The 24,988-nt window shown below is 33.0% G+C and overlaps 1 protein-coding gene across 3 annotated transcripts in view; it reads right to left on the bottom strand.

Annotated features, from left to right (window-relative positions):
• The window catches only part of NAALADL2 (N-acetylated alpha-linked acidic dipeptidase like 2), a 1,226,521-nt gene that overhangs the window by 518,403 nt on the left and 683,130 nt on the right, over window positions 1-24,988 (bottom strand). For all 3 annotated transcript variants that reach the window (XM_074328105.2, XM_074328114.2, XM_074328092.2), the window contains one exon: window positions 695-965. In XM_074328105.2, the coding sequence (XP_074184206.2) occupies window positions 695-965 (271 nt within the window). The remainder of the gene's footprint in view (window positions 1-694; window positions 966-24,988) is intronic.

The raw sequence follows: 24,988 nt of genomic DNA, 5'->3' as shown, positions 1-24,988 counted from the left end.
CAACAACCTTGTGGTGTTAGAACTGTTATTATCCACATTACAGAAATGAGGAAACTTAACCCTAAATGGGTAAGTAGCAATGGAAAATTGGGGAGCTGAAATTGAAACTAGTTCATGTGTCTGTAGAAGCCATGCACTTAACCACAATGACAAAAAAGCAGGACACTGAAAAAAAGAACAGCTAACCCAGACAATCGTAAAGTAATAATCCTCACCTGCCCGCTAGCTCATGTGTTTTCCATTAAGAAAGCAGCAACACTGTATTTCAAATCCTAAATGTGTGAATAATCACATCAATTTCCCACTCTATTTCTTGCATGTATGCATAGCTTCAAAAAACAACCATCTCCATTTCTATTTCTGTCCATATCAAGCTACCTATTGAAATGTGCCTTTTTAAAACCAAAGAATGAAATGAACATGCACTATGTGAACTAAGCAAAATGTGAATGACTCAGTCACACATTCAACACTTTTGAATTAAATTCTTCTACAATGTTTTCACTTTCAAAATATGACAAGGAAAGGGCCAGGGAATCCAAATCTCCATTTCCCTTTCCTGGCACTTCCACACTGAGAACATTTAATAGTTACTTTTGTGTATTGCATCATGCCAGTTAGTTCAATTTAGATGAAAGCTGTTGTTTTCTAATTCTATTTCACTATAAATGACAGAGACAAATGGTCATATTACCTCGAGAGTTCCTTTGGCAGAATAGGCTGCGTATGAGTAGAGCAGATCTTGGCTGCTATGTTTTCTGGCTTCACTGCAAGGCTGGCCATTAGGATGAAAGCACTGGCCGCTGCTGCTCAGAGTCACAGAGCTGGGAAAAGGGCCTGGCAGATTAAGCAGGACTGAGTAATTGACAAACTGTATATCTTCCAGGCCCAAAGAAGTCCACTGAGTCTCGATCTCCTTTGAAATCTCCATGTCATCTTCACTTTTGTACAGCTGTACCAAATTTCTGAAAGAAATTTAAAAAGCACACTCTGAAAAAAAAATCTCTATTCTTTTGAGTTATGACTGTTCACTATATGTACAATTATTAATAGCCGTGGGATATGAAAGATGAATGAAGCAGGACACTACAAAAGAAACTCATAGGTAGAGGTGATGAGTTTGAATAGAAATTGGCCTAAATCAAAGAAGAATGAATTAAGTTCTTAAGAACTAACAAAGCACTATGGGACTGCAGAGAAGAGTGTGATTAATGCCAAATACTTATTTTATTATTCTGATCCTTCTATCAACTTCAATACAATACATTTAAAACTCAGTTCCAAAACTAGGAGTCATGCTGTTACGATGGTTCTGTCTTATATTTACTATGATTCCATGTAAAGCTATGTAATTAATAGATAGCTATTGTTATGTAAAATGACAGAGACAGAAGTCTTTTAGATACAAATTACATGCCAAATTACATGATGCTATGACCACAATGACATGAAATACAATCAGTATGTCATGGTAAAATCACGGTTAAAGTACAGATTATCAAACCAATAAGGAATTAAATTTTTTTTTTATATTTACCGAAGTCTATATAGTTTTCTTATACCTTTTCCATAATTCACAATGATACTATTTTTGCTTATGTTATTCTAGAAGCCAGAAAAATCTGTTAAAAATATGTATTGAACCTGGAATAGAATCAGACATAGGAAATTAAATAAATAAATAAACAAATAAATAAATAACAATCCGATAAAGTTTTGTTTTGTTTTGGGCTGGTACGCAAAAGGACCAGATTCTTTTATTGAAGGGAAAAAAAAGTATGTGTGTATATATATATATATATATATATATATATATATTTAAGTATATATACCTTCTATATATAAAAAAGTATATATATATATACACACAAACACACACATATATACATATATATGTGTGTGTGTGTGTGTGTATGTGTATATATATATACTTAAGTATATATACCTTCTTATGAGAATTTTACTGCAATTCAAACTATTACCTAAGTGGATATTTTGATATTGTCATGCAGGGAGGTCTGCGGGGTCTCTGCTCCCGCTCCCCATACAAGAACGCAGGATATGGTAAGGCCAAAAAGGAACACCCACGGAGCCATAGATGGGGGAGTCATACCACTATATTCTCTCTGGCGGCACTATACTCTCACTGGAGGCTGGATACACACTGTCCGCAAACCGCCATCCACACTTGCCAGCCTCGCCGCCATCTTCTTGCTAGCCCCCATTCTTTCTCTCTCTTCTCTTCTCTGCTAGCGTAGCCACAGCAGTTATATTGTGGCCAATGGCTCACTGGTTACAGCTGACGGCCAACTAGCCACAGCTGATGGCCATGCAATCACAGTTGGCCATTTACTACCTGAGCCAACACCTTTCTATGTGAGGCCGAGAGCCTGGAAACTTCCCTCTGGGGCTCCGCCCCCACAGATATCATTGTAATTTTTTTTTTTTTTTTTTTTTTTTTAAGATTTTATTGGGGAAGGGGAACAGGACTCTATTGAGGAACAGTGTGTACTTCCATGACTTTTTTCCACATCAAGTTGTTGTCCTTTCAATCTTAGTTGTGGAGGGTGCAGTTCAGCTTCAAGTTGTCCTTTCAGTCTTAGTTGTGGAGGGCGCAGCTCAGCTCCAGGTCCAGTTGCCACTGCTAGTTGCAGGCAGCGCAGCTCACAATCCGTTGCGGGACTCAAAGAAATTGAACTGGCAACCTTGTGGTTGAGAGCCCACTGGCCCACGTGGGAATCGAACTGGCAGCTTTCGGAGTTAGCAGCATGGGGCTCCGACCGCCTGAGCCCCCGGGCCGGCCCCTCATTGTTATTTTTGCCTATCTGATTATTTTTCTCACACATACTTGTTTCTTTTAGAACCCTGTTTATTCAAGAAACCCAAAGTGAAACACATCTGAAAAAGGAATACAAATACACACAATGGAAAAAGAATACATACAATGGTTTAGGAAGGCATTTCTGAACACAAAAGGTAAGTCTATTGACACAGCTTAAAAGGAGGACACAATAATAAACAATGTGTGAGTTATTTTCTTTTTAAGGCTATTTCTATTCTTTTTTAATGTCTAGTCTGACCAATCGTCAGTGCTATATACATTTTATGTAAGATCTGATTAAATAATTCTCTTTTTTAAATTCTGAATAAGACTGGTAGCCTGGCTTCTATCCTGTTTTACTATTTTTGGTGGGGGAGGTGTTTTGAAATATAATTGACAAATGAAATTGCTTATATTTAAAACATACAGTATGATGACTCTATATACAAGTACATTGTGAAATGATCATCACAATCAAATTATTTAATAATACATCACCTCACACAGTTACCTTTGTGTGTATGTTTGTGTGTGTTTTGAGAATACTTAAAATCTCTCAGCAAATTTCTGGTATACAATGCAGTATATTAACTATAGTCATCATGCTGTACATTAGATTCTCAGAACTTATTCACCTTATAATTGAAGACTTGTACCCTTTAACCAACATCTCCCATTCCCCGTCAGCCCCCAATCCCTGGCAACTATGATTCCACTCTGTTTCTATAAGTTTGACTTTTTTTTTTTTTTTTTTTTCAGATTCCACATATAAGTGATACTATGCAATACCTGTATTTATTGGTTTGGTTTATTGCAGTATTGGACTTTATTCCAGTGTCCTCAAAGTTCACCTATGTTGTGGCAAATGGTATGGTTTCCTTTTTTAAGGCCAGATAATATTACATTGTATGGATATATCACTTTTCTCTGTCCGGTCTTCCATCTTTGAACACTTAAGTTATTTTTATAATTTGGCTATTGAGAATAATGCTGCAATAAACATGAGAGTTCAGATATCTTTTCTTCATACTGATTTCATTTCCTTTGGACATATACCTAGAAGTGGTAGATCTGGAACATATAATTCTATTTTTAATTTTTTGAGGAAACTCCATGCTGTTTTCCTTAATGGTTGTGCCAGTTTACATTCCTACCAACACTGCACAAAGGTTACCTTTCCTTCATATCTTTGCTGGCACTTGTTATCTCTTTGATAACAGACATACTAATAGGTGTGAGGTGATATTTCATTGTGGTTTTGTTTTGCATTCCATGATGATTAATAATGTTGAAAGGTTTCATGTATCTGTTGATTATTTGCATATGTTTATTGGAGAAATGTGTATTCAGACCCTTTACCCATTTTTAGTTGGACTATTTGTGTGTGTGTGTGTGTGTTTGTGTGTGTGTTCACTATTAAATTATATAAGTTCCTTACACATTTTACATATTAAGCCCTTATCATATAGATAGTGTGTGTAAATGTTTTCTTCCATTCTATAGGTTTCATTTTCATTTTGTTGATTATTTCCTTTGCTGTACAGAAGCTTTTTACTTTGTTTATTTTTTATTTATTGTCTGTGCTCTTGTCATATCAAAAAAATCATCACAAGACCGATGTCAAGAGTGTTCTCTTCTGTTTTTTTTTTTTTTTTTTTTCTTGGAGTATTTCAGTTTTGGGTCTTACATTTAAGACTTTAATCCATCTCAAGTATTTCTTTTTTTGCATATGTGAACACTATAAAATAGTGGTCCAATTTCATTCCTTTACATGTAGATATCCAGTTTGCTCAACAACATTGATTGAAGAGACTATTCTTTACCAATTTTGTGTTCTTTAATACTTTGCCGAAATTAATTGACATATATCATGGGTTTATTTCTGACCTCTCTATTCTTTTCCATTGATCTATTTTTGATCATTGGATCTGTTTCATTGATTATTTTCAAGTAAACAGATCATTGACCAGTTTTTATGTCAATACCACAATGTTTTGATTACTCATAATATAGTTTAAATTCAGGAAGTGTGATGCGCACAGCTTTGTTCTTCTTACTCAAGATTGCTTTGGTTATTCATGTATTTTGTGTTTCCTTACACATTTTAGGATGTTTGTTCTATTTCTGTGAAAAATGTCATTGTAATTTTGACAGTGATTACACTGAACTTGTAGATTGCTTTGGGTAGTGTGAACATTTTAACAATATTAATTCTTCTATTTCACGAACATGAGATTTCTTTTTTTCCATTTATTTGTATCTTTTTTTAATTTTTTCTGTCAATGTTTATAGTTTTCAGCGTATAAGTGCTTCACTTCCTTGGTTAAATGCATTCCTAAGTATTTTATTGTTTTTACTGCACGGTAAAATGTATTGTTTCTAAATTTTTAAAAAAATATAATTTGTTCTTATACTGATTTGTATCCTACAACTTTACTAAGTGTGTTTATTAGTTCTAATGGTTTTTTTGCAGAAGCTTTAAGATTTTCTGTATATAAGATCATGTCATGAGCAAATACAGATAATTTTACTTCTTCTTTTCCAATATGGATCACTTTTATTACTTTTTCTTGCCTAATTGCTCTGGCTAGGACTTCTGATAATAAGTTGATAGAAGTAAAGAGAGTGAGTATCCTTTTCTTGCTCCTCATCTTACAAGAAACATTTTTAGCTTTCGTTATTAAGTATGATGTGAGCTGTAGTCTTGTCATAGATGGCTCCTATTATGTTGAGGTATATTTCTTCTATACTTAATTTGTTGAGATTTTGAATCATGAAGGATGTTGAATTTTGTCATATGCTTTTTCTTCAACTATTGAGATGATTATATTATTTTATCCTTCATTTTGTTAATGTGGTGTATCAAATTTATTGATCAGCTTATTTTTAACCATCCTTGACCATAAGGATAAATCACACTTGATCATAGTGCATGATCCTTTTAATATGTTGAATTCTATTTGCTAGTATTTCACTGAAGATTTTTACACCTTGGCTAAGCAGGGATTGTGGCATATAATTTTCCTTTCTTGTGATATTCTTGTCTGGCTTTGGTATAAGGGTAATACTGGCCTCATAAAACAACTTTCAATTGTTTTGGAAGAGTTTGAGAAGAAAATTGGCATTGCTTTTCTTTTAAGTGTTTGGTAGAATTCACCAGTAAAACCATCTGGTCCTGGGTTTTCTTTGCTGGGAAATTTTTAATTATTAATTCAATCTTTTTTATAATTGTAGGTCTAGTCAGAATTTCTATTTTTCTCATGATTCAATCTTGGTAGGTTGTATGTTTCTAAGAATTTATCAATTTCTTCTAGGTTGTCCAAATCAGTAGGAATGTAATTGCTCACAGCGGTCTCTTATGTTCCTTTTTATTTCTGTGATATTCATTATAATGTTTCCTGCTTTATTTCTGATTTTATTTGCACCTTCTCTCTCTCTCTCTCTCTCTCTCTCTCTCTCTCTCTCTCTCTAGCTAAAGGTTTTCAAATTTCTGTATCTTAAAAAAACAAAAAAAAAAGCTCTTAACTCCATCAATCTTTCTATTGTCCTTCTAGTCTCTATTTTATTTATTTCTGCTCTGATCTTTGTTATTTCATTCTTTCTGCTAACTTTGGGCTTAGTCTGTTCTTTTCTAGTTCCCTGAGGTTAAAGTTAAGTTTCTTATTTGAGATTTATTTAATTTTTAATTTATTTTAATGTAGGCACTTCATTTTATAAACGTCCTCAAGGAAGTGTTTTTGCTGCATCTCATAAATTTTGGTATGTTTTGTTCCTATTTTTGTTTGTCTCAAACTATTTCTTTGATTTCCCTCTTGATTTCTTCCATGATAAATTGGTTGTTCAGGAGTATGTTGTTTAATTTCTACATATTGTTTAATTTTCCAACTTTCTTCCTACTATAGATTTTTAGTTTCATAAAATCTTAGTGAGGAAAAAATATTTGATATGATTTCAAACTTCTTAAATTTGTTAAGACTTGTTTTGTGACAAAACACATTATCTATCCTGTTTGGTACATGCTGAAGCAATATGTGTATTCTGTTGCTGTTTGGCAGAATATTCTGTATACTATATTTGCCATGTATAATGAACATCCAGGTTTTTGGCACAAACTTTTAGGGAAAAAAATTTTTTTGTCTATTTTTTTAGTACTACCCATGTATAATGTGCATCATTTTTTTTCCCTTACAAATTGGGAGAAAAAGTTCATATTACAGACAGCAAAATACAGTATATGTTTTAGGTCCATTTACTCTAAAGTGTAGTTCACCTCCAATATTTTCTTATTGATTTTCTGTCTGAATGATAGATCCATTATTTCAAGTGGGGTATTGAAGTTACCTACTGTTACTGCATTGATATCTATTTTTGCCTTCAGATCTGTTAATATTTGCTTAATATAGAGGTCTCAATGCTGGGTGCATATATATTTACAATCATTATAAACTTTTGATGAATTGACCCCTTTATAAGTGTACAGTCACCTTTTTTGTCTCCTTACAGTTTTTGATATAAGTCTGTTTTGTCTGATACAAGATTTCAGAGTTCCTCAGTGACCAAGGCTGTGGGTGTACACAGTACTGGTAAGGGTCATTGGGTTGTGCAGGTCAGGAGCCACACTGGCACACAGACTGTTCAAACTGAAATCAGTTAAAGCCTGCGAAACTCAAGAAGAGATTTTACTTCCCCTTTTTCTGAAAGAGATTCAGATAAAAAAAAAAAAAACAACCTGCTTTGTAAAGGGAAACGGCATAATCACCTTAAGAATGCTCACCCTAGCATTAGTTAGGAAGACTCCAAACATGTTAGCTTAGGTACCCTCCTCTGTCCCATTGTTTCTGTGTTGGCAAGCAAGAATCTGCCTGCCTTATATGCTCTGTTCTTCCTCAACTATCTGAAAATCACGCCTCTCGCTTCCGAAATCTAATACTAATATCATACTCCTCCTCTTTCTTCTTATCCAAGATGTTATATGGAGATATTGGAGATATATATATATATATATATATATATATATATATATATATATATATATACACACACGTACATATCCAATGTTGGGAATTTTCATGCTTATGTGAATTCACCGTGCACACATATTCTTTTCTTTCCTAAATTTTCTCCTGTTAATCTGCTATATGTTGCTTGAATTATTCGACTGAGAGAAGAACTAAAGGGGTAAGAGGATAATTTCCTAGGCCCCAACAGAGTTTTGGGAGTCAAAGACAGCTTATGACTTACTGTATGTGTGTGATATAGATAGATAGATAGATAGATAGATAGATAGATAGATAGATAGATAGATAGATAGATAGATATAGTTTTTTTTGTTTTCCCTGTCTCTCAAAAGGAATGTTGTGGCCTAGGGGATCCCTCTTGGTGCCTAGTCTCTTTCCCTTCTTTTTATAGATTTAACATTTATGCATGCATATGTCCTCAACAATTAATTCCTTAGCATTATGATTTTATTTTATTTTTTAGCTTTCTATAATTGGCATCTTATTGTTATGTGGTGGTCTCAGTCTATGGATAGCAATGTTGTCCATTAGAAATGCCTAGGGGCACTCACCTGAGCCTTGGTGAGTTTCCCACAGACATTTTCCCTTTCCAAACCGACGTTAAGACCAACACTTGTGTCTCTCATTATGATTGCAAGACACCCTTCAGCAATAACAATTTGTAAACTTTAAAGAAACCAATGTTTACTACTTACATGCTCTGAAGTGTATAAGGCACAGCAGGGGGCACACAGTGAGGTCACGAGCTAGTGAGCTAGTGGAGAGAAAGAGAATGGATGGGCCTGGGGTTCTGCTTTTATTGGGGTTGAGGGTAGGGGCCAAGGGTTCACTGGCTCACTCTTTATTGTTGAATTTAAAACTTAACAGCAGTAATTTACAGCATGGTAACAGACAAAATCAAGTAATCCAAGTGGTCAGTTAGCAAAATCAACTAAGATCTTTAAAACAAAGGAGCCTCAGTGCGGAGAGAACACCTGGCCCTTTCTCGAGTGTGTGGCTGGCACTGTGTTTAATTAGAGATACCCTTCTTTGAAGCTGATGCCTCTTTGACGTGAATGCCTCTATAACCAAAGCTTAAATTGAGCACTTGCGTCACAAAAAGAAACACAAACTATCAGGGCTTACACTACACTTATATATGTATTCTTTTTTGCAGCTGCATTGATATATATTTGACATAACATTGAGTAAATTTAAGCTGCACAATGTGTTGACTGGGTACACTTATATATACTGCCAAATGGTGACCACCATCGCATTAGCTAATACCTGCAATGCATCACAAAACTATCACTTCTTTTTTGTGGTGAGAACAGTTAAGATCTACTCCCTTAGCAACTTACAGCATGGTGATTATAATTACTATGTGTATTCTTTTGTGATTTGCTTTTTGCACTCAGTATTAAGTTTCTGAGATTTCTCCAGTTTCAGATGATTTAATAAAGACTGGTAGTGGACATCCATGGTGTATTCTAATTATCAGGTTAAAGATCTTCCGCTAATTCTTATTTTGATAAGAGATGTTTTATGAATGGGTATTTAATTTTATCAGAAATGCTGATACATTTATTAAGACAATCATATTAACACGTCTTTTGGGTCATCTAGCACATTTGAAATGTGAATAAAGGCAATAGAAGAAACATGAAAGCTTATAAAAGACAATCATAGTATCCTTTTCTTTAATATAGTGGATTGCATTAATTGATTTTTTTCACATTCACTCAAACTGCATTCCTAAGATTAACTCTACTTAGTAGAATGCATTACTGTTTTAGCTATTCTGTGATTTATATTGCTAAGATTTTGTTTATAACTTTCATGTCTATTTTTACAAGTAAAGTTGGTATGCAATGTTTCTTTCAGGCATCATTTTTGTCTGATTTTGGTCTGAAGTAATACAAACCTTATAAAATGAGATACATGTTCCCTCTCTTGATCTGTTCTCTGGGAGAGCTTGATTATTATAATTTTAGAAAAAATAGGAACCATTCTTAAACTAAAAAAAAAGTTTATATTCGATGTTCTTAATATGAAAGAACTATGAACTTCTGATTCAGTAATTTACTGCTATAAGAATTTTATTATTTCTTCTTTGAATCACAGCTCTTTTATTGCTCCCTGTGCAACCTGCTATTAGGCCTCAAAGTTCTAGGTTTGTGGTTTCATCGCTTGCTACAGTACTTTCTTTCCTAACTTTGGGTTCCCTTGTGGATTTCTCTTACTATACTGTTAGCTCAGGATAGTGGTGTTTTAAAAGAGTTTTATTAAAATGAAAACAGCATCTATGTGTTTTTCAGAAAAGCTATTTAAAAATAATACAACAAAAAAACAACAATGCACTAACTTAAGCACCTAACCCCTGTGTAAGACATGATTCCTTTGTAAATACTGATTGCTATTCCCACTGAATCCAAGAGAGAAAACTCTAGAAATGCAGCTAAGAATTATGAACTAAGTTCCTATATCTTATACAGACATATAGAAATGTGTTCAAAATTTATTGATATTATATCATTTTTCACATTACCTCTACCTGACAGAGATTATACAAATCTTGTATATTATATGATTGATTGGATTTAAAGGAGTATGAGAACCCCTTTATAGTAATCTGAAGAGCAGGACTATATGAACATTTAAAAGAATTCAACCTAAAATTTAACACAAAAGATGTTAAAGTTACACATACAGATGTTTATAAAAACATTAGTCTCTAAAAAATGACAGAAGAAACATTTTTTCTTAATGAATATTGCCTAACATTCCAAGTAATTAGTAAATTAATAAATACCTATTCAAGTCCAGTCTTCCTAAGATTACATTTTAATTCTGCTGCCTTTTAAAATGGTATTTTAAATTTATAAAATTTTCTATTCTGATATTGCTGTTTCTTCCAGCCCCCCCCCGACCAAAAAAAAAATTTAAAGAGGCCATATGAGTTCTAGGTTCTGAATTATGTAACCTTTAAATATAAATTGTTTTACATAAATCAATGGTCATTAAAATAAAGTCTTATTAATACAAATGGTTTGATCAAAAAGACTCTATTCGTTAATCATTTCACATCACTTAGAATATTAAAATGTCTAGATTTTATTGAGAATTTCCAGTTTTCTGAACATTGTTTCCCCCACCACAATAAGTATTTTGGGATTTTTATGTGAACCGTTTTGTTCTAATTAGACACTTTGCTATATTCAAAGCGAAATGTTATTAAGTAATTAAATGCAATGTAATCTCAATTTACTAATTTCAGAGAAAGCTACAAAACTAAAAGTGTGTCACCTAAAATCACAAGGTATTTATTTGACAAAAACTTACTCTGCCTTGATTTTTAAAATCAGAGTTTCCATGGGCTGGTAGTTTTGGCAGACAGGATAATAAACTGTCATGCCTGAGACTTAAATTTGGAAGTGAGTTTGGCATTAGCGTTCTGTTGGCCAGTGTAAACTGGGAATTGGCAGATTTTGGATTTGGTAGACCCAATTCTGTGTATATCAGTGTTTAACACCTGCTACTGGATAAGCCACAGAGCAACAGGGATGTTAGAATTGGAAGAAGTGATGCATGTAGTATTCTTAATACCAGGGAGAGTGCCAAGATTATACTGTAAATGAATGGGAAAATGACACATCTAAAGAAACATATTAGCATTACCCCCCCAAAAAAATAGCATATTTACTAATGTCTACTGAGATTTTCTTATGTGTGTATACAATAACATACACAAACTCATTCTGTACTAATTGATATTTCTCACACATTAAAAAGGAAGAAATTTCTCTAAGGTCACTATTTGACTTGGTATCCAATGTAGTAAAATTCTGTGAATCATGTACTCTATGTGTGCAGTGAATTTAAAGACGCTATAGCATGATCTGACTTTTTATCTCTTAATTTTACTTTGGAAACATGAAGACTAAAATGCATGGTAAAACCGTATCCTACAGAACAGCAAGAAATTAAATGGTTAGAGGGAAAGACAGCATCCCTTCACCTTCCCTGCCAGCCAACCACTAACACCATGCCAAATAAAAGCATGATTACTTGCTCAACTGTCTCTTGCTTTCTAAAATAATATATTAACTGTACATTGTATATGGAATGTCTGCTACACAGACTGAAAATAGTGTGCACGGTCATTGCACACACGAAAAATGCCTTCATATAACTACTGTTACCATTTTATAGATAAGGAAATTGGGGTTTAGGTAATATAATCAAGATGTCAAAGGTCCCTGATTAAATAGGTCAGATTCTACTATAGCACATTGTTTTTTCAACTTTCCACAATACTACACTCTTATTTAGAAGGAACAGATAATCTTCCAAAAATAGATGCTTCCCAAAATCAATAAAAATGTTGAGTATTAGAAAGCAAAGAGCCTGAGTAAAATACAGCCAAATGGTATGAGGTTCATGGAAAGAGATCTTTATGCTCAGGAGAAAATAAAACAGAGGAAAATCAAAGTGTTTCAAGAATACAAGAGACCAAATTCCAATGTTTGGGAACCATCTGAACAAGAAAGAAAAAAACAAAACAAAACTACTTCTTGTATATTTCATTAAAAAAAAAAAAATGCCTAGCACAGAAGTAGATTATCTGAAAGAGTTCTTAATATCCCCGCTCTTTGTGATTAATGACAGCATAGTATATAGCTGTCTGTTTTGTAAGTTATGGAAGGTGTGCTGGAGGCTTTGGTGACCTCCAGCTAAATCCCTAACATAAAGGTCAATGCATATTTGTTTAATTAATTCAATATTTCTTTCAACATATGTTGTACACATAGTAAAATAAGCTTGAAAAAAAAAAACAGGACACAGAGAAATAAAATAAATTGCCAGCACATCTGTTACTACCTGAATCAGAAAAAATAAAAAAAATAATGAAACAAAAGAATCCACTGGTATAACTCTGTATCTTTCACATTTGCACGCATTTGTATAGGAGATCATTTCATCTCTGATTAATATCAGAGTGCATATTTGAATTCCAAGAAAAAAAATCCAGTAGTATCTCATGATGAAGCATTTAAAAATGCATTTTAGAGGCCGCAGATGGCTCAGTTGGTTAGAGTGCGAGCTCTGAACAACAGGGTTGCCGGTTCAATTTCCACATGGGGCAGTGGGTTGCACCTCCCCGCAAGTAGAGATTGAAAACAGCGACTGGAGTTGGAGCTGAGCTGCGCCCTCCACAACTAGAGTTAAGGACAACAACTTAGAGCTGATGGGCCCTAGAGAAACACACTGTTCCCCAATATAATAAATAAATTAATTAATTAAAAAAACATTTTAAGGAGAAACATGACTGAACAAAATGAGGCTATCCAAGACACGCAGGCTAATAAGATTTTACAGCATATACTAACCCTACACAAGAGTACTACACTAATTGTTAATAAAGTCTGGCTTTTGAGACTCTCTTTATCTCTGGTTTTCAAGAACAAGTTGCCAAAGGCCACCTTTCATATGAAGCCCCTTTAATTTATCTAACGAAATCTAAAAGGAGACTCACAAATGGGACAAGCTAATCCAATCAGTAAAACATACGTTTTCAATTTCATCTGTTGAATAATTTCCTTGTTCTTTAAAGCAATGAAAAACTTGGACGGAATGACAACTACTTATAGGGACTTTTGGTTTCAAGAGTCGCAACTCCATGATGCAATGTTCCTTTAGGTAACTGAAAGATTGCTGAGTAAATATTGAGAGAAGCATTTTCCATTTTGATAAAATTGTAACAAAAAATGACTGATTTCCATCATACACTCCCAGAGTAAGCATATTTACTAATAATTTATTTTCAACTACCTAAAACAATAACACAATCCCATTTTCTTTGTATTAATATAAAATGGTTAACATATTTTACTAGTTTTTAAAAACAAACTTTTAAGGACAAGTTGTCTTACTCCTTTTACCACATTCTGAAACACCAACTATAGTGTCTTATACCTTGTAAATGGTAACCGTAACAAATACTGAGTACATATTTTTCGCCAAATATACATTTAAGATTACATTGAAAATATAATTTTAACATGATGTGTAGGTTTTTAGTTTATTTTTCAATATAGCAAATTAAATCTTGAGTAGTACTATAGGTTGACTAAAACAATGAAGGTACTTATTTATAATAGGGAGAATCAATATATTTAAAAACAATTTTTTTAAAGACTATCTCTCTGTGACATTGCAAAAAAGTTAAGGCTATTTTCAGAACAATGTATGATAATGTCTGTCAGGACAATAATCAACATTAATAAGGATTTAAATGTTATTCATCACTTGTTAATCAAGACTAACTTTCTTCAGGGGCAGACTCATTTCAGCACCCAAGAGTGAAATCTTCTCTATTACGTCATACTCATTACATGACAAGCGGCATAAATCATGAGCAAAGCAACTTTAATACACCATGTTTTATGAAATGCATCAAAATCAATCTGTAGAAATGCCTGGTCTTTGGAAGTCATGACAGTAAGGAAACAAAAATGAAAACTTTAAATGATAAAAATATGGAAGAGAGTTTTGACAAGGAGAGCATATTTTGCATTGAGATATTTGAATGAGCTGTCATTTAAGTGCTTCATCTCTATTGCATACATGCAGGAATAAAAAGGTCTTGTTGCTAGACAGGAATGAGCCACGTTGATGTTGGTGTGTTTCTGACATATGCTATTCCTAGTGGGCCAGAAGCGAATCTACTGCATTTAATGAATAATCCAGGGTATTTGGACAGCTAACTGTCAATAAAAGATTGGCATAGAATAAGGGGTGGAGGTGGTGGAGGAATGGGAGGTCTGGAAGGAATAGGAAGTAGAGTGAAAAGATGTTCGATTTTGCATTCAACAAAGGAGGGCTTAAATTCTGGTTCTCACATACAAGCTCGATGACCTTGTCCATATCAATGTTTTGAGCCTCCGTTATTACAACATTGTAGTATGTTAAATTCTAACATTTTATGTTTTTTTCAGGGTTTTTTTGTTTTGAAAGCATTAAAAAAGATAGCATAGGTGAAATATTTAGCACAGTCTCTAGCACCTTCAGGAACTTAATGATGTTACTTTTCTTTATTTCCTAAATGACCTGTCCCAAGCACTGAAAAAGAGGTAAAAGCATCAACTTTACTATAAGGACTGCACTAGAATACACACATGAATTTAACTTTGATTCATGGTGGAATTATATAGCCCTATTTTCAACTTTTCCCTTCTTACTTTTGAAATTGTCCATGATATTTGAACATATTGCACATATTTGAATTCTATATGTTGAATTCAAATTTTTATATATTTTCTTTCCTTCCTACAAGTCATTAACAGTGAAGGACAGGAGCACAGTGGTGAAGTTAAGTTTAGAAGCAAGGATCTCAGATTATTGAGTACTTATTTTGCATTGAAAAATTGAAAGCATCTCCCTTTTAAAACATCATTTGTGTTTTTTTAATTTCATAAGCACTTATGTTTACTGTATATAAATAATAGAAAACATAGATCAGCAAAAAGTATAACTGAAGAATACAAGAAAATGATCCCAACATGAAAATGCCTTACTGCTAATTAAAGAACTGTATTACTAGTGGCAAAATTGAACTTATAATTCAAATACTTTTGAAAGTAAATATCCATAATAGTTACTGCTATTTACACTGTCATCATTACCAACATTTTCTGAGTGTCTGCCTGTGCTAGCCATTGTTTTAGGTGGTTTATATTCATAAGCTCAAATTCTGCACACACAATCTTAAATTAAATTAAAATGAGCCTAAAAAAGAATAATTCCTAACTTTTAAGAAAGGAGATTAGAAATTTGCTTCTCTGCCCAGACCGAAGCCAAACAGCTGACCATCATGAGGTGGCTGTCTTAATCCAGTGGTTTTTCAAAGTGTGGTCAGAAAATCCCTGGGGAGCCCAGAGGCCCATTCAGGAATCTATGAAATCATTACAATTATTTTCATAATCATACTAAGAAATTATTTTCTGTTTTCACTGTATTGAAATGTGAACTGATGGTGCAAAAGGAATGATGAATAAAACAGCTGGCCTTTTGGCACAAATAAAGACAGGGGTAACTAACTTAATAGTTATTGAATTCTCCACTATCATCCATTTGCAGAAAAAAAGAGGCAATTTTATTCAACACTGATGTACCTGTAACACTTACTAATTTTATTAAATTTAAAACTTGGGTGAATGTCTTTTTAATAATATTTTTATGAAATGGGAAGTATACATAAAGTACTTTTGTAAAAAACAGAAGTGTAATATTCTTCAGAAAAGCACTGGTATAACTTGTAAGCTGATTTAGTATTTCTTTTAATTTTTAACTTGAAATACCATTTTTAACTTGAAATAATTGTGGATAAATAAATTATGTTAGAGCAGATTTGGTATTTAGGAGACACTTCTCAAAAATAAGCAAATTAGGACATCAAGAATAATATGACAGTTGTTTTTATGACAATGAAAATATATGTTTTGAGTAAAACTTTAAATTTTGGAAAACTTGTATGTGTTACAATGAGCTTTACAAGTTCCTAAAACATAAAAATGTTTATGATGAGATCAATGGTAATATGAAAAAATGTGATCTTTTTCTTTTAAGTTATAGCGAATTTTAACACTGGGAAGATCTGCATTAGTGAAGCAATGTTTTCCAAATAGCAAGCAATGTATGGTACAAAATCATGCATGGAAAAAAGACCCAATTAAAATGTAAGATTGGCCATTTTATTTAACTATAATAAAGTATGAAAATTTTACTGAAATGGTTTCAGATTCCACATTGCAACTATTATGAAACTATCAGATGTCAAATTTGGGTAAAATTTTGATTATCCACAATTACCTGAAAAGGCTTTTAAAATGCATCCCCTTTTCCAATTATATATATGTATAAGGCCATATTTTCTTCCTAAAACAATTTCAACTAAAACAACATATGTGACAGACTGAAAACTTAAGCAGGTATGAGAGTCCACCAGTCTTCTATTAAATTAGGCATTAATGGATGTGAAAAAATATAGAACAATGACACTCTTTCCACTATTTGCTTTTTTTTTTTTTTGAAAAAAATTATTCTTAATAAAATATTTTATTTTATCTTTTAAATGTTTCTGTTTTAATCCTGCTATAATCAATGAGGACATATATAACTTTTATAAACTTAAACTCTTAGGAGAGCTCAATAATGTTGAAGATTGTAAAAGAGTTCAGGGACCCAACCATTTGAAAACCTCTACTCTGGCCCATACTTCAATGCAGATAGTAATGAGAGATGGCTGGAAACATTTTTGAATATAATAAATAATAGGCATTTCTCAGGTCCTGAATATAGAGATGTCAGGTAATGAAGGCTGGCAGAGCAAGTTAATATGTGTTTTAAGCATCATCTCTGGAGAATAGATCAATAAGCAAAGTTTCAGAGAATTGTAAGTTTTCCAGTAAGAAAATAGATGGTGAACATTTCTTGAATGTAGGTCAAATATGTGTTTTTTTGCATATGGGTGTGGGTGTATGTCTAGGTTCATTCTATCTGCTGTATATATCAGTGATGGTAATCCAGTTGATGAAAGCACATACAGAAGGCTAATATGCTTCCAGGTGGAGGGAAAAAGAACAGTACTCTCATCATTGACTATCTACTATGTATGGGAAATGTAAAAGCTTCCATCTAGGCAGAATCTGGGAAAATCATTTTAACTTATTTGACAATTGGTTAAATTTCACTTTATGCTACTTAATGTACATTTTCTGGAATTTACCATTGGATACCTTTTCTCACTCTCACATTCATTCATTTCACACCCCCAAAAATAACCACAGAATATGTACTGTATAGCAGTCACTGGGTGGCTGTTGGGGTAAGTGGTTAAACCAAACAGACAAAACTCCCAGATCTCTAGTGAAATGAGATAGCTTTCAAACTTATAAAGTAAAAACCGAAAGTACAAAGAAATATGTAAATTCAGTCATAGGTGAAAATTTCGAGAAACCCCTCTCAGTAACTAATAGAATAAGTAGAAAAAGAAACATAAAGACATAGACGCTTGAATAAGATAATTTTAAAAATTGACCAATTTGACAAACATGGAAAACTATACCCAACAACCTTATAAGTGCACATTGAACATTTACCAAAATTGCCCATATGGTAGGCTATAAAGCAAGTCTCAACAAACTTCAAAATATTAAACTCATACAGAGTCTATGCTCCTAACACAGAAAAATTAGGCTAGAAATCAATAACACAAATGTAAGTAGAAAATCCCAATTACTTAGAAAGTAAATGATCCTTCTAAATAACCAATAATTCAAAGATAAAATTAAAATAGAAATAGTAAATATTTTTAAATGAATGGTAATGAAAATATGCCATAGCAGTACTTACGGAAAGCATCTCAAATGCACTGTCTTAAATGAGTATAGAAGAATGGCAAAAGGTCAATGATTTCCCTTCAGTTTTAAGAAATTAGAAAAATAACAGCACATTAAACTAAAACAAACATTTAAAAAATAATACAAAAAATAAAAACAAATGAAATAGAAAAAAATACAGAAGAGAAAATCTTGTGGACGCCCTGATATGCATTTTTGGCATTTCTTTTTTATATAACCCATGAGTTTTCAATAAATATTCTTTAAGTATCTACTGTGGATCATTTATTATAATACACTAATATTATATATGAAATGTATGGCATATACTTACACAATATATTAATTATATAATATGTGAAATAACTGAAAATTATGTTTCATTTTATCCTGAAAATTTAGCTGACAAAAAATTGAAATATACCAAAGTAATTTCCAGAAATTTGGTCAGGCTATTCTTTAAACATAGTTAAAATTAACACATACATCGACCATTGGTGTTCACTGGCCTTTTCCTTAGCCTCTGCTATTTCTGTGGCTCTGTATACACAAATTATAATTCAATTCCTCTTATAAGCCTATATGTTTGGATTTTGCTAACAAATATAAACTCCAGTGAAGACCAACAACCAAGAGATAACAGATGAAAAATATAAGGAAAATGAACTAATTCTTGAAAATATGGGCAGAAGTTTCTTTTCACATCGGTTCATGGTTGCTCAAAGCCACTAATGCTTAAGTTGGGATATTTAAGACTAGAACACCGATTTTTTCTTATAATCAGTCACAGCTCTTTTACACCCATAATAATGTTATATAATTATACTGAACTCTGTTAAGCTAACTGTGAGAAATAAGTGCTAACTAAGCAACTTCTGTTAATTTTCACCTTTGGTGTTACTTTTCGTGGATGACCAGCAGATTACTTTTGGAGTCTTTAAAAATATATGCAGATATTTCAAAATTAAGTCATGCCATTTGGGAATACTTCAATTAATTTTTGGTCCCTGTGAAATTAATAGAACAAAATCATCTGAGTCCTAAGAAAGATGGTGCAAAGCAGACTTGCTTCTTTTGCTTATTATTATAATTATTGTTTTTATTTTTTTATTTTTGTGGTGGGGGGACAAAAAATAAAAAAATAAAAAAAAATAAAAAAACTTCTGTGAGGACTGCAAACTGGATATGAGCTCATGCTGAGCAGGCTTCCCTCAGTTTTTTTTTTTTTTTTTCCTTTTCTCAAAGAACTCAAATATTCTTATTTTTATATTCTTCTATACTTCCTCTGTAGGTTTTGGATATATGTGCCTAGGTGGGCTGTACTAATATATACTGAGAGATAAATGAAAGAAACAAAACTGTTGTGATTTTTAAAAATTCAATTATATTGTAAACATAATCTGAAAACAATAATACAAAAAAACACCTAAAGTGCATGTGAGTCAACGTTTTAAATATATTCCAGAGGTTGAAAACTGCATTTGGTATTTCCATATCTTTTGTTTTACTAACATTTAAAATTGGAAGTTTTTAAAAATTCATAATGTTTGGATATTCTGTTTCTCCCCCTTCGTTTCTGGTCTCATTTTAAAAGTTGAAGACCTGACATCACTGGCCTGGAATTCTTGCTTCCCAACAATCTTCTGAAATGGGAGAGTACTTGGCTATTTTAAGTAGGGTATAAGCTCTACAGTTCACTACATAGCTCAATCCCCAATAGTCTAGCACTTAACTCTCATTATTGTATATTATTACCTAGTTGGCCCAAGTAGGCCTGTAAGTTTTTCCTTTTTTTTTTTAGCCCCTATCCTTACAATATATACTCTAGAAATATACAAATTTTAAATAATTCCATGAATTTGTTGCAACAATTTTCATCTATCTTAATTGAAGAGTATTTTTATACTCCCATGAGGCCTCATTAAGCCTGAGGTAATTTAACTTATTTCCTAAAAGCTGAAGGAACTAACAATTATTCTAAAGAAAACAACCAGGAAAATTTAATTTTCCTTTAATATTAATGACACTAATATATGTGAATAGATGAAGAAATTTGGAATCAGGATATGTAATAGTCATAATTGGTCATCTTTTTTTCATATGACTGCTTTTATATGATTTCTTGTCATACGGAAAGTCAAAAAAGAACTTTACAAACCAAACAAGAAGCCAGGCAGTACATTTGTGACAGATTATTGGCAGGCTGGAAAATGCATTTAAGTTATCTTTGGAAAAAATGATTACAAATTGGTGCTAAAATTATTCATCCATTAAGGATCTACTGACATGTCATCGTGTCACAGAAATTAATGGAAAATAAATCATTCTATTTAGAGATAATTCCATTTAGTCCTACATTTTTCTCCAGGAATATGTTTATTACCACCTAGCTTGTCTGCCTGACTAGACCAATCCTTAGAGACTTAATTCCTGACCCATCCAAAAGAATAATTTTAATTATAAAAAGAATCAGTCCCCCAAATGACAGATCATTTTACACTTTCTCAATGGAATGAGTTGTGGTGGCAAGAAATCAAGAGCTGAATTAATGAATTAGGTGTGGGGAGACAACCAAACCATTTCCAAGAATGATGAAAGTAATTGACTAAAATGACTTCTGACCCAATGGTTAGGGGGCATTACTTGTAGAATTCCTGGGGCCAGGATTCTCAAAGGGATATTAAGGAAGCCTTAGAAGTGGCCTGAGAGGTGGTGATACTATGGTGATGAGAAATCTAAGACCGGACCATGTGCAAAATTTCAGGTAAGCAGTTAATTGGCAGATAATTATGTAACAGATAAGCAAGACTCCTGCATAGGTTTATAATTCTTGGGCATATCTTCAATCCCTGGGCAGAGAAGAAAAAGAAATGCCAGGCAAAGTGCTATGATGGGAAGGACCAAGTGATGCATCAGGACTGGGATTCAGGAATTGGTATCTTGTTAGAGGAAAAGACACATAATTTTAACATGGGAGTAAAGCAAAATTTTCTTGGAGATACTTCTCTGTTATTGATGAACTAGCACTAATAATAATGATGATTTATCAATATGCACATCAACCCTGAAAAGTATTTGTACTGAAACAAAGAGATGAGGAAACAGGTTTGGAAAGATTGAGTTAGTTAATGACGCCCCTATCTCACTGTAACAGTAACTAATCTCAGAGGCTATGATGGTGATTTGGCTACATGTATGTAGACATCAAGTAACTTCAGTTAGGAAAGAAGGGATCCATGATCACTAAATGAGCTCATCTGCAGGAAAGAAATTTGTATTATCTAAAGTACAAAAAACATGTAAAAATAAGTGAATCTTATTAATTGACAGATACACATTGCGTTATCTGTGCATTGTAAAGTAACCTCCACAAGCAGTTATGCATAAGAATCAAATTAATGCATAAGAACATCTATACTGCTGAACTGAATGTCCTAATGGTTAGGGCTTAAATCAACAAGGGATGTGTGCAAAAGAAATCTTACCCTTATTAATTACATTTAATTTTGATATCTACATAGTTTAAAATTTTCAGATAAGTAAGAGGGAACAAAGCTGGCTCAAATTTTGTTGTTAATATTTCTATTACCTTCATAGATTTGTCAAACAGCACAAGTATACGTTTGTTGTCTTTTAAAGACTCAATAAGAAAAAAAATGGTTTTCTCATGACATCTGATTTTCACTTTTCAGGGGTCAACCAAAGAAGACTGATGACAAGTAATAACTTCACTCACCTAAAGCTTCGACAGGACATGAATAGATTTATCAAAACTGAATCAGTAACTGACATTTTTACAAAATATGCAATTAATACAAAGGTTTATAATCTCTCAAGATAAATAACTGTCAGGAAGCCATCCCTTACTAAAAAAAAATGTTTCATTTAAAAGACACAGAACAATTTCCAGCTGTGCTGTGAAAGCCAACACAATGGTGATGACTGGTTTCCAAGAAATATGTCTAATATTCTATGATTTTTATAAAAATTATAAATTCAATACTTTGATTTATTAGGTAAACATGTTATCAGATATATGACAATAATAAGTAAAACCACTATAAATAAGAGTGATATCAGTGTTTCCAAAATGTCTTAACATTTGCTTTGAAAAATAATTTCAGTATTTATATAAAATAGATGTCGGCTTATATCCTGTATGCATTGCTTGCAAAATACAACAGTGAAGTTCCATTTTCATATTTTCACAAATCTCTCTTCCTGTTATTTTTATAAGACCATTTGGAACACTACATTTTCATTTAACCTTAAGAATTCCCTCTCACAGTCCATAGGTATAGAGTTGTAAAGTAAATGGGATATTCTACTTCATATAAGGAAGAGGAATGTAGGAGGAAATGCAGTGAGGGGAATTAAAAATGTGGTTCTGGAGACAAAATGTGCTCAAACCTCTAGTATGCCACTTACCAATGACATGATTTTGGGCAGGTTATTACAGCTTTTAAGCCTCAGTAGCTTCACTGGAAAATGGAGATAATAATAGTATATACATTATTAAAAGTTGCTATGATTAAATATGATAACTTCTATAAAGGATTTAGTTCAGTGACTATTTAGTTCCCATTCACTGCTTGATCCATCATACTCTGTCTTCTGTACTAAACTACATAAATGCATAGTAGCTATCTAGATTGTTTCTGTCCAGGTAAAGAGTAGATATGCCATGCATAGGTCTCCATGCCTTCAGTAGCCCTGGGTATTCATTTGATTATGATATATCACTTAGCTAGCTTCTGGTGAATATCTAATTATCAACTAGCAGATAGCACTAGCTGTTTTGTGACCTAACCCTATAACCTTTGGGAGCAGAGGAAAGACTCCAGATATGGGAAGTAGGTATTTTGTTTTGATGACATGACTTTTCTTCAAGGACATATGTATAATTTCCCTTATTATCTACATGACAAAGCCACAAACCTATTTCTCAATATTTAGCTTTGGTTACAGCCTGGCCCCTACTTCCAGTTCTAATTGATCTACTACAGTATTCCCCCCTTTTGGATTAAGCAGGGGCAGCACACCAGAGTATTTAACAATAGGGAATGGGAACCAGCCTGGCCTAGATCTTCCTACTATCCCGATTTGAGACCTTGGACAAAATATTTAGCCTCTTGGAACCTCAGATGTCTCATAATGATTCCTATTTCACTGAGCTGCTGTTAAATTAAAAAAAAAAAAAATACTGTCTGTAACCTGCTTATTAGCACAGTGCAGGCCTACCATTAGCACTCAATCAGTAGTTTCTGCTTCAAGCTTGAACTTACTTCTGCCAGGCCTGCCCATCACATGAGGCTGCCACACTCACTGCCACTGCCACTACCTGCACCCATCATCTGCTCCAGGAAGCCATTGCTGCACGGACCAGTCACCTCCATGTGATCTGTCTTTCCAACGTTTGGCATCCTGCTTGTAAAGCATTACATAGACCGCTACAGTTATTTAAATATTTCCCATAACTTTTAAAATCAGCAGTTATTTTCTTATTTATATAAGTGTAGAAATAAATAGGCTTTTAAATTTCTTTTACAGCAGCTCCTTTCTTGGAAAGCTGACTTAAACTGATCCTCCTAGTTGGAAATCAATAAATCAATCCTGGCTTAAGGGAGAGAACAAGAAGGGGGATGGGGGAGAAGGGAGCGAAAGAGGAAAGAATGAAGGGAGGGGGAAAAAAAAGGAAGACATTAATTTATAATGCATGTTTGTTTGTTTTTTCCTGATTACTAATGCCTATAATTATTTATACCTGGAAATACATACTGGTTTCCTCTACAATTTCTCCAAAAGAAGAGTATATATTTTCAGAAGATTTGACTTTTTTCCAGAATCAAACTCAAACAGTAACATTATTTAAACCTAATAGACACTTCTAGCTTTTCTTTCTTTTATTATTATGCATTAATAGAATAGAAATCATTTTTTCATCTTACTGTGGCATGGTTAATTAGCTCTTGTAGAGCAATGTGAGTGTCAGTTGATGGTTCCCTAGTGCGTACATGGATGTTCCAGAAAATATATTTGAAATAGACTAGCATGTATTTGCTTCTTAATGGGCACAGACACCAGGTAGGAATCTTACTACTGAAAGTAATAGGAACAGTTCTAGATTGATGTATTTCACCTGTTGTCCTATTATTTGTTATAGAAGAGTAATAAAATGTGCTCTAAATCAAACTCTTGAAAGAAAAAAATAGAACTTTAAAACTATTAAACTTTTAAACTATTATTCTACAGATGAGTCTAAACGATGTCCAACATCCTGATAAAAAAATAGCCAACAAGTGGCTATTTCACTGTTTAAGCAAAATGTTTTTCCTGAGTGATTGAATTTTTCCTTTGTATCAATGTGTCTGGAATCAGGAAATGATGTTTGTCTGGCTAGTCTTGGGTTAGGCAATTATTTTTGTAAATGGACACATTATTTTAAAAACAGAACTTAAAAATTCAGAGTGTTTTCTTGTGCATGTTTCCAATTAAGAAACATAATTGTATATCAAAATGTGTTAGTTTTGCATTTAATTGTTGCTTATTAATCAAGTAACTCCCATTGATTCAAACACATTGGCTTCACTTGGCACCAGAAAGCATGAGGCAAATATTTCCTAGGATCTATTTTAATGATACTTTCATGTTAGGGAATGTATGGCACATATTATTTTGTAATAAAAGTAATACATAAATGTTTTAAACACAGAGTTATTTTGGTATAAAATAGAGGCATGTTTCTAAAAATAAGGCAAATGAAGTAT

The sequence above is a fragment of the Rhinolophus sinicus genome, chromosome 17 (assembly GCF_057876585.1).
Source record: "Rhinolophus sinicus isolate RSI-liver-muscle chromosome 17, RSI-T2T, whole genome shotgun sequence".
NCBI classification, from domain to species: Eukaryota; Metazoa; Chordata; class Mammalia; order Chiroptera; family Rhinolophidae; genus Rhinolophus; species Rhinolophus sinicus.
Note: the sequence above shows the minus strand (reverse complement) of the source record. Positions and strands in the feature narration are given on the sequence as shown.